We start from the raw sequence: 9,427 nt of genomic DNA, 5'->3' as shown, positions 1-9,427 counted from the left end.
ACGTAGGAGGAAGCCGCTGATTTGAATTCGGGGCTGAAGTGAAAAGGTAAGCTTCAGCAGCCGCGGGGGGGGGGGGACTGGGGCTGCCAGAGAGGAAAAGAGGGACGGTGGCTCAGTGGTAGAGCATCTGCTTGGGAAGCAGAAGGTCCCAGGTTCAATCCCCGGCATCTCCCAAAAAAAAAGGGTCCAGGCAAATAGGTGTGAAAAACCTCAGCTTGGGACCCTGGAGAGCCGCTGCCAGTCTGAGAAGACAATACTGACTTTGATGGACCAAGGGTCTGATTCAGTATAAGGCAGCTTCATATGTTCATATGTTCAAAGGAAGGTCGCGATTAAACTGTGCTGATTTGTTGCATTGGAAATGTTGAGCCATTGCAGAACTGTTCGTAAAGGAGAGATTGTTGTAGGAGGGGGGCTGCCCCTCGGTTTGCTGATCTGGGTCAAAGCTCTCGCCTGGAGATTGGCAACCCGTTCTTTCCCCAAAAACTGAGCGCGTTTTGCAGGGCCTAAGGAATGCTGGTGTCTTGGAGGGTTATTAAATTTTACTGCCTGCGGGGGGAAGAGGAGAAAGCACTTGGTGTATGCTCAGAGGCACTGCCAATAGCACGTGTTGTGGGATGTCATCATCATCATTTTATTTATATCCCGCCCTCCCCACTGAAGCAGGCTCAGGGCGGCTTTGCAAGAGATGCTTCTGAAAGCGCAAAACAATCGATCTTAATCCCAAAATGCTTGCAAACTAAGGGCGCTGAATTTGTTTGATATAATGCTCATCCTTCCATTCCTTCCCCACCACCACTATGAAGGACAAGGTGATCTGTCAGGAAACGCCCCCCCCCCCCATGCTGCCACCATTCTCCATTATTTTCAACAGAACAAAGGCATTTAAAAGGCGTACAGTCCATTTAAGTGTGATGGCCGGAACTCCCTTTGGACTTCAATTGTGCTTGTCACACCCTTACTCCCAGCTCCACCTCCAAAGTCTCCTGGCTTCACCCCCACAGTCCCCAGGTATTTCTTGAGTTGGACCAGGCAACCCTAGGCAAAAGTTAACAGCCAGAAGGTGGCTAGAAGGAGTGTCCATGTCCAAAGAAACTTTAACCCTGAATAGTAAAGGTAAAGGTAGTCCCCTGTGCGAGGTAGTCACCAGTTGTTTCTGACTCTGGGGTGACATTGCTTTCACGTTTTTCATGGCAGACTTTTTAATGGCGTGGTTTGCCATTGCCTTCCCCAGTCATCTACACTTTCCCCTCCAGCAAGCTGGGTACTCATTTTACCGACCTCGGAAGGATGGAAGGTTGAGTCAACCTCAAGCCGGCTAGCTGAAACCAGCTTCTGCTGGAATCGAACTCAGGTCGTGAGGAGAGAGCCTCTAACTGCAATACTGCAGCTTTACCACTCTGCGCCACGGGGTGTATCAGACATTTAAAAAGGTAAAGATAGTCCCCTGTGCAAACACGAGTTGTTTACGACTCTGGGGTAATGTTGCTTCCACAACGTTTTCATGGCAGACTTTTTATGGGGTGGTTTGCCATTGCCTTCCCCAGTCGTCTACACTTTCCCCGCAGCAAGCTGGGTACTCATTTTACCGACCTGGGAAGGATGGAAGACTAAGTCAATCTCGAGCTGGCTACCTGAACCCAGCTTCTGTCATTGCATGGAGGCAAAAAAAAGGAATCGTCCCTTGCATTGTTTATGGGCTTGCCAAAAGTATCAGCCTGTCCACTGTTGGAAACAGGATCCTGGGTTAGATAGGTCATTCTGATCCAACAGGCATCTCCTTATATTTTCATTTATTAGGAAAGAATTTTCTTTTAAAGTGGGGTTTCTGTAAACCGTAGGAAAGGATTCTGTATGTGGCTTCTCTGTTTTCTCTTCTTTTCAATGTTGTCTTGCTTCCCACAGGAAGGATCCATTTTTCTCTTGCCTCAAACACCATCTCTGGCCCTCACTCCTCTTTTGTGACCTAAAAAAAATCTGTGGTGCAAGGTTCAAATAATGCTGGTCAATCCTACCTTGAAGGAAGGACTTCCTGCATGGCCTTTACAGCAGAAGGGAAGCTAAGATGTGAATTTTCCCACAACAATTGCCACAATAAAAGATATGGGAACCAATGGACTTCAAAGAATGTGGTGGCCAGAGTCAAAATGACCACCGAAAGGACTCCCACTTCAGTTGGGGCCTTGATTTGCAGACTGTGGTAGAGCCAAAGACAAAAATGGAAGAAGACGACCCATCCGATCTGCAACCTGGGACAGACTTGGAGGAAACATGTCCCACTCATGTTAGCCGGAGCGAATTTCCAAGCTGCGTGATTAAACAGGAGCCGGAGGAGGGTTTGACACACCACTGGGAAACACAGTGGCAAGCATTCCTGAAGACTGTGGAGTCCCCACACTTGCAGTGGGGGGACCCAAAGAAGAAGGAAGAAGCAACAGAGGACCTGAAGTTGCCGCTCGCTTCTTTGGAAGGGCCAGCTGATGCCAGCCAACAGCCTAGAACCCAGCGATGGCTTCGAAGCTGGCTAGGCCTTGAGAAGGAATCTCAGTTGGTTCAAAGCCCCCTGGAAGATAATGGTGTGGCAAACACTGCAGAGGTGAAAGAAGAGATTCAAGAGGAGACAATGGAAAGCACTGAGGTCCAGCGCCTCTGCTTCAGGCAGCTGCGCTACAGAGAAGGAGATGGGCCACGTGTGATTTGCAGCCAGCTCTGGTATCTCTGCCACCAGTGGCTGAAGCCAGAGAGGAACACCAAGGAGCGGATCCTGGAACTATTGATCCTAGAGCAGTTCCTGACTGTCCTGCCCCTGGAGATCCAGATCTGGCTGAGGGAGAACAGAGCCGAGACTTGTGCCCAGGCAGTGGCCCTGGCTGAGGATTTCCTGTCGAGACAGGGAGAGGCTAGAACAGGAGAGAAGCAAGTGAGTGTGTTGCTCCACCTCACACACACACACACCAGACCCGTAGATACTTAGGGGGCCGGGGGTGGGGCAGACCGCTGCACACAACCCCCCCTTCCTCCTATATGGCCCCTCCTTTCACTGCCCTGCTCTCGCCGCTACTGCTCTGGCCACCCCACTCTCGCTGCCCTGCTCTCATCACCACCGCTGCCACTCTCCCTGCCAGAGCTGGTCTCGCAGCCCATGCTTTCGCGGTCACACTCTTGCCACAGCCACTCTCAGTGCCCTGCTCTCCCCACCACCCTTGTTGCCCTGCTCTCGGTGCCCCGCTCTCCCCACCACAGTTGCTCTCGGTGCCCCCGCTCTCCTCACCACTCCCGCTGCCCTGCTCTCGCCGCCACCACCACCCTCCCTGCCCCGTTCTCCCTGCTGCATCTCCTCTTGGCGCCCCCGCTCTCCCCACCACTCTCTCCACCCCGCTCTTGCCGCCGCCGTTCTCCTTTTTTATTTACATATATATTTTAAGTGTGTGATGTCATTCTGAGCCTCAGGGCCCCTCCACTTAAAATTTTCTGGCTTCAGGCCTGACACACACATGCGCATGCGCGAAACCACTGCTGATTTAAGGTTGCCATTCTCCAGGTGAGGACTGGAGTTCTCCCGGAATTACAACTGATCTCCAAGCTACAGAAAACAGTTCACATTGAGGAAATGGCTGCTATGGAGGGTGGACTCTATGGCGTAACATCCCTGATAAGCTCCCTCCCCCCAATAGGGCTGCCAATTCCCAGGTGGGGGCAGGGGATTCCCTCAGTTTGGAGGCCCTCCTCCTACTTCAGGTCTTCAGAAAGTGTGTGGGGGGAGAGAAATGTCTGATGGGCACTCCATTATACCCTATGAAGACTGCTTCTCATAGGGTATAATGGAGAATTGATCCATGGGTATTTGGAGCTCTGGAGGAGCTGTTTTTTTAAACTAGGGGTACCAGATTTTCAGCATAGGATCTGGTGCCTTTCCTCAAAACATCTCCTAGGTTTCAGAAAGATTGGACCAGGGGTTCCAGTTCTATGAGCTCCAAAAGAAGGTGCCCCTATCCTTCATTATCCCAAACAGAGGGAAGGCATTTAAAAGGCATCTGGTCCCTCGACATGTGATGGCCAGAACTCCCTTTGGAGTTCATTTCTGCTTCTCACAACCTGGCTCCACCCCCAAAGCCCCAGGTATTTTTTGAGTCAGACTTGGCAACCCTGCTCTGGCTGCTGATTCAAGGTAGAGAAATTCCTGACGATTTGGGGGTGGGTCTTGGGGATGGCAGGGTTGAGGGAGGGGGGGTACCTGAGTGGGGGATAATGCCACCAAACCCACCACTGATAGACTTATCCTCCATGAATCTGTTTAATCCCCTTTTCAAGCTGTTTATTCTTGTGCCCATCACTGTATCCTCTGCCAGCAAACTCCACTTTGTAATCACTCTGCGTAAAGCAGTATTTCCTTTTGTCCATCCAGAACCCACTGCCCAGCAGCTTCATTGGATGCCCTCGAGTTCTAGTCTTTTGGGCGAGGGTGGAAATTATATCTTGGTCAACACGCTCCATCCCATGCTTAATTTTATAAACCTCTATCATGTCCCTCCCCCCTTAGTGGTGGTGTTCCTCCCATACAACCCTCTTCCATAAGAACATAAGAGAAGCCATGTTGGATCAGCCCAATGACCCATCCAGTCCAACGCTCTGTGTGTCACAGTGGCCAAAAAACCAGGCACCATCAGGAAGTCCATCAGTGGGGCCAGGACACTGGAAGCCCTCCCACTGTGGCCCCACACACACCAAGAATACAGAGCATCACTGCCCCAGACAGAGAGTTCCATCAATACCCTGTGGCTAATAGCCACTGACGGACCTCTGCTCCAGATGTTTATCCAATCCCCTCTTTAAGCTGTTTTTATGCTTTCAGTTGCCACCACCTCCTGTGGCAGTAAATTCCGTGTGTTAATCACCCTTTGCCAGTTAAGATCTGCTTCTCAAGCTGTACTCTCTGTGATTTCCCCTTCAGAGGTGAGACAGGTGGCAACTAGGGATGGCATTTTCTGTGGTGGCCTTCAGAACACCCTCCCCTTTGAGACTCCGCTAATTTACTTTTTCTTGGGCGCCAAGCTAAAATACATCTTTTTACCCACCCACTCCACAGAGGTTGAATTGTGTCAGTCAGCCCTGGAAAAATAAATTGTTTGTTGTTTCAGTGCCTGCAGCCAGTTAGGAATGATGGATCCATGAATTCCTCTCAAGAAGAGTCAACTCTCTTGGACTCCGAAGAAACCAAGCCAAGGGATCTAGGCTTCATGGGTAAGGTGTGCTGTTATGAGAAGGAGCAGAGGGGCGTTGTGTAGTGGTTAGAGCCAGAGTCCCCCATATGGCACCTGCTGGGTGCCATGGGGCCTGCCAACATCCTACCTGGACTCACCAAGTGCTTTTAGAGAGCAGTGGATTCACAGAATCATAGAGTTGGAAGGGACCTCCAAGGTCATCTAGTCCAACCCCCTGCACAATGCAGGAAACTCACAAATGCCTCCCCTACAAACACACACAGTGACCCTGCTCCATGCCTAGAAGATATCAAAAAAGAAAAAGAAAGGGGAGGGACGGTGGCTCAGCAGAAGGTCCCAGGTTCAATCCCCGGCATCTCCAAAAAAAAAGGGTCCAGGCAAATAGGTGTGAAAAACCTCAGCTTGAGACCCTGGAGAGCCGCTGCCAGTCTGAGAAGACAATACTGACTTTGATGGACCAAGGGTCTGATTCAGTATAAGGCAGCTTCATATGTTCAAAAAACCTCCAGGATCCCTGGCCAAACTAGCCTGGAGAAAAATTGCTGCCTGACCCCAAAGTGGTGAACAGAATTTCCCTGGCATGTAAAAAAGGCCACAAGAACTAAGCACTGGTGCAACCCTTCCTGCCCTCCTTCTCATGATACGCCCAGTTCACAGAATCAGCATTGCTGTCGGTTGGCCATCTAGCCAGTGTTCCCTCTAAGCTGCAGAGACTTGTGAGCAAAAATTCTACTTTGCGAGCTACCGGCATTAAAGTTGTGAGCTACTGCATAAATTATTGCATTCTGGGGTCATTCTTTCTGAGCTAAGGCAAAAATGTGTGAGCTGGAGGCAAAAAATCTGTGAGCTAGCTCACACTAACTCAGAGCGAACATATCTTGCCTCTGTTTAAAAACCTCCAAAGAAGGAGAGCCCTCCACCTCCCAAGGAAGCTGTTCCACTGGGGAACTGTTCTAACTGTTAGGAAGTTCTTCCTAATGCTTAGCCAGAAATTCTTTTGAATTAATTTCAACCCACTGGTTTCAGTCCAACCTTCTGGGGCCACAGAAAACAACTCCACACCATCCTCTATATGACAGCCCTTTCAGTACTTGAAGGTGGTGATCATATCACCTCTCCATTGTCTCCTCTCCATCCTTCTTAAATTGTGGTGCCCAAAACTGAGCACAATAGTCTAGGGGAGGTCTAATGAGGTGAATCCTTGCTGTGTGAAACAATGGTGATGTCAGGGGGATGTGGCTTAATATGCAAATGAGTTCCTGCTGGACTTTTACAAAGAAAGCCCTGGTTTAGACAATGGCTTGTCCAGTTGAAGGCCCTCACATTGCAAGCGATGAGAAGGACGTTGCTCTTCTTGAGCTCTCAAAGAGCTCCTGCCAGCCAGAGTAGGCAGTGCTGAGCTAGAATTCTCCCTGTGGCCATCACTACATCCTCAGGCAGCAGATTTCACATTTGAATCATTCTCTGTGTGAAGCAGTATTTCCTTTTTTCCATTCTGAACCCACTGCCCACCAGCTTCATGGGATGCCCTCAAGTTCTAGTGGGAGAAAACGTCTTTTTGTCAACTCTCTCCATCATGTCTATCAGTTCCCAGCCTCATCAGATGAAAAACCCCAGCCCCACACCAAACCTTTAGAACAGGGGTGGCCAAACGTGCTTAACATGAAAGCCACATAGAATCAACATCAGATGTTTGAGAGCCGCAAGACGTGAACATCGGCGGGAGGGAGCGAGAGAAGGGGATAGAAAGAAAGCAACTTTAAATGCATCCTCCTAGCCACTCTCTGCCTTGGCTTGGAGAAGTGATTTAAAGAGAGAAATGCCTTCTCCAAGCCAGCTGATGGGGCAGTGGGGGCTTCGAGAGACACACAATATGTGTGCAAGAGCCACATGTGGCTCCCGAGCCACAGTTGGGCCACCCCTGCTTTAGAATACTGCATAAATATGTAAGTGCCCCAAAGGCCTTTCAAGTCAAGTTAGAAGCAAAGGTGGTTTGCCTCTGTAGAGCCTTCCTTGGTGGTCTCCCATCCAAGGTCCAGCCCTTCTTAGCTTCCAAGAGCTGACAAATTCAGGCTATACCGTGCCACCTTCCCTCCCCAGGATAGTGCATACAGGTTGCAAACTTAATAAATAAAACTGAAATACTTCCCCGTGTGGTTCTCTCTTCTTTTTGCTGCAGGGAATGAATCTTCCTTTGCCATAAAAAGTGTTAGCTGGATACCCGAAAACGAGGAGAAAGATCATGCCCTGGGATTTATAGATCGAATGGAGCCACCTGGGTCATTGTTGGAGGAACCAGAAGTGAGGCTGTTTCGTTGTCCCGCTCAGGAAATTGCTTTGGAGGGTCCACCCCGGCCTAATAGGCAGCGAGGAAACCACAAAAGCAGAGGAGTGGGGAACTCCATTTGTTACAGGAGAGCACATGGGGATCTCGCCAAAACGACAGCCCAACTGAAGATTTCCACAGGTGAGAGGCAAAAGACATGCAACATTTGCCAGAAAAGCTTCAGCTGGAGCACCGATCTTATTAAGCACATGAGGACCCACACAGGGGAGAAACCTTACAAGTGTTTGGATTGTGAGAAGAGCTTCAGCCAGAAATCGGACCTGAATATCCACCAGAGAATCCACACAGGGGAAAAGCCCTTTAAATGCTCTCACTGTGGAAAGAGCTTCAGCAGGAGCACAAACTTGATCGTGCATGAGAGATCACACACCGGCGAGAAGCCCTATGAATGCTCTTACTGCACAAAGACCTTCTGTGCTGGGTCACAGCTAATTACCCACCAGAGAATCCACACAGGAGACAAGCCCTATAAATGTTTTGAGTGTGGGAGAACCTTTAGCTGGAATGCGACCTTCAGAAGGCACCAGAGAACCCACACAGGGGAGAAACCATATAAATGCTTGGCATGTGGTAAAAGCTTCGGCTTCAGGTCTGTTCTTCTGGCTCATGAGAGGACCCACACAGGAGACAAGCCCCACAAATGTTCGGACTGTGGGAAAAGCTTCAGCCAGAGGGCGCACCTGAATAGTCATCAGAGAATCCACACTGGAGAGAAGCCATTTCAGTGCTCACAGTGTGGGAAAAGTTTCAGTCTGCGATCGGTTCTGATTGCTCATGAAAACACCCATGCTTTAGAGAAACCACACAAGTGTTTGGACTGTGGGAAAAGCTTCAGTAACAAATCCCAGCTTACCAACCATCAGAGACTTCATACGGGAGACAAACCCTATAAGTGTGTTGTTTGTGGGAAAACCTTCAATTTGAGCACCCTCCTTACTGGACACATGAGAACCCACACAGGAGAAAAGCCATACAAATGCTCACACTGTGAGAAAAGCTTTGGTGGCCGATCCACCCTTGTTGCGCATGAGAGAACCCACACGGGAGAGAAGCCACACAAATGCCCAGAGTGTGGGAAAAGCTTCAGCCAGAAAACAAATCTTAATAGCCACCAGAGAACCCACACTGGGGAGAAGCCACATAAATGTTTAGACTGCGGGAAGGGCTTTAGCCAGAAATCGCACCTCCTCACGCATCGACGAGACCACACAGGAGAGAAACCTTTTAAATGTGCCTGTTGCAATAAAAGCTTTAGCGCCAGGTCAACCCTTGTGGCACATGAGAGAACCCACACAGGGGAGAAATCACACAAATGCCAAGACTGTGGGAAAAGCTTCAGCCGGAAAGCACATCTTGCTAGACATGAGAGAACACATTATGCAGGGAAACCGGTTTTAGCGTTGAGTCAATAGACTGTACTCTGACCAGGATGGTCCGATCTTAGTAGCTTAGCCAAGTTGGTTCTGGATAGGATTTGAATAGGAAACCATCAAGGAAATCCAGAGTCACTGTGAAGAGGCAGGCAATGGCCAATGGCAAATAGCCTCTGTTTGTCTCTTGCCTTGAAAACCCTACAGTGTCACTATAAGGCAGCTACGAGGATGGATTTTCGCACAAGGGAATCGGTCTCCACAGGGAATAATGGAATGCCCAACATTTCCCTCCCTGCTTTCTGAAGCGGGGAGAGGGCCTTCAAACTGGGGGATCCTCTGCCCCCACCTGGGGATTGGCAACCCCACCCCATGAAAAGACTCCTATCTCCAGTAATCACCCTAAGGTCTTAGTTAGTGGACAGATTCACATGGGAGTAAACGGTCCTTAAGATACTCTTGTCCCAGACCATAAATATTTCTGATCC

General features: G+C 49.7%; 1 protein-coding gene across 1 annotated transcript; it reads left to right on the top strand.

Moving 5' to 3' along the window:
* LOC132571234 (zinc finger protein 345-like) lies at positions 1 to 9,427 on the top strand. The gene is made up of 4 exons (XM_060237963.1): positions 1 to 46; positions 1,906 to 2,920; positions 5,139 to 5,241; positions 7,402 to 9,427. Exons 2-4 carry the CDS (start codon positions 2,114 to 2,116, stop codon positions 8,979 to 8,981), a joined length of 2,490 nt encoding a protein of 829 aa, XP_060093946.1. The 5' UTR covers positions 1 to 46; positions 1,906 to 2,113; the 3' UTR covers positions 8,982 to 9,427.

Source organism: Heteronotia binoei, chromosome 5 (assembly GCF_032191835.1).
Source record: "Heteronotia binoei isolate CCM8104 ecotype False Entrance Well chromosome 5, APGP_CSIRO_Hbin_v1, whole genome shotgun sequence".
Lineage (NCBI taxonomy): Eukaryota > Metazoa > Chordata > Lepidosauria > Squamata > Gekkonidae > Heteronotia > Heteronotia binoei.
Note: the sequence above shows the minus strand (reverse complement) of the source record. Positions and strands in the feature narration are given on the sequence as shown.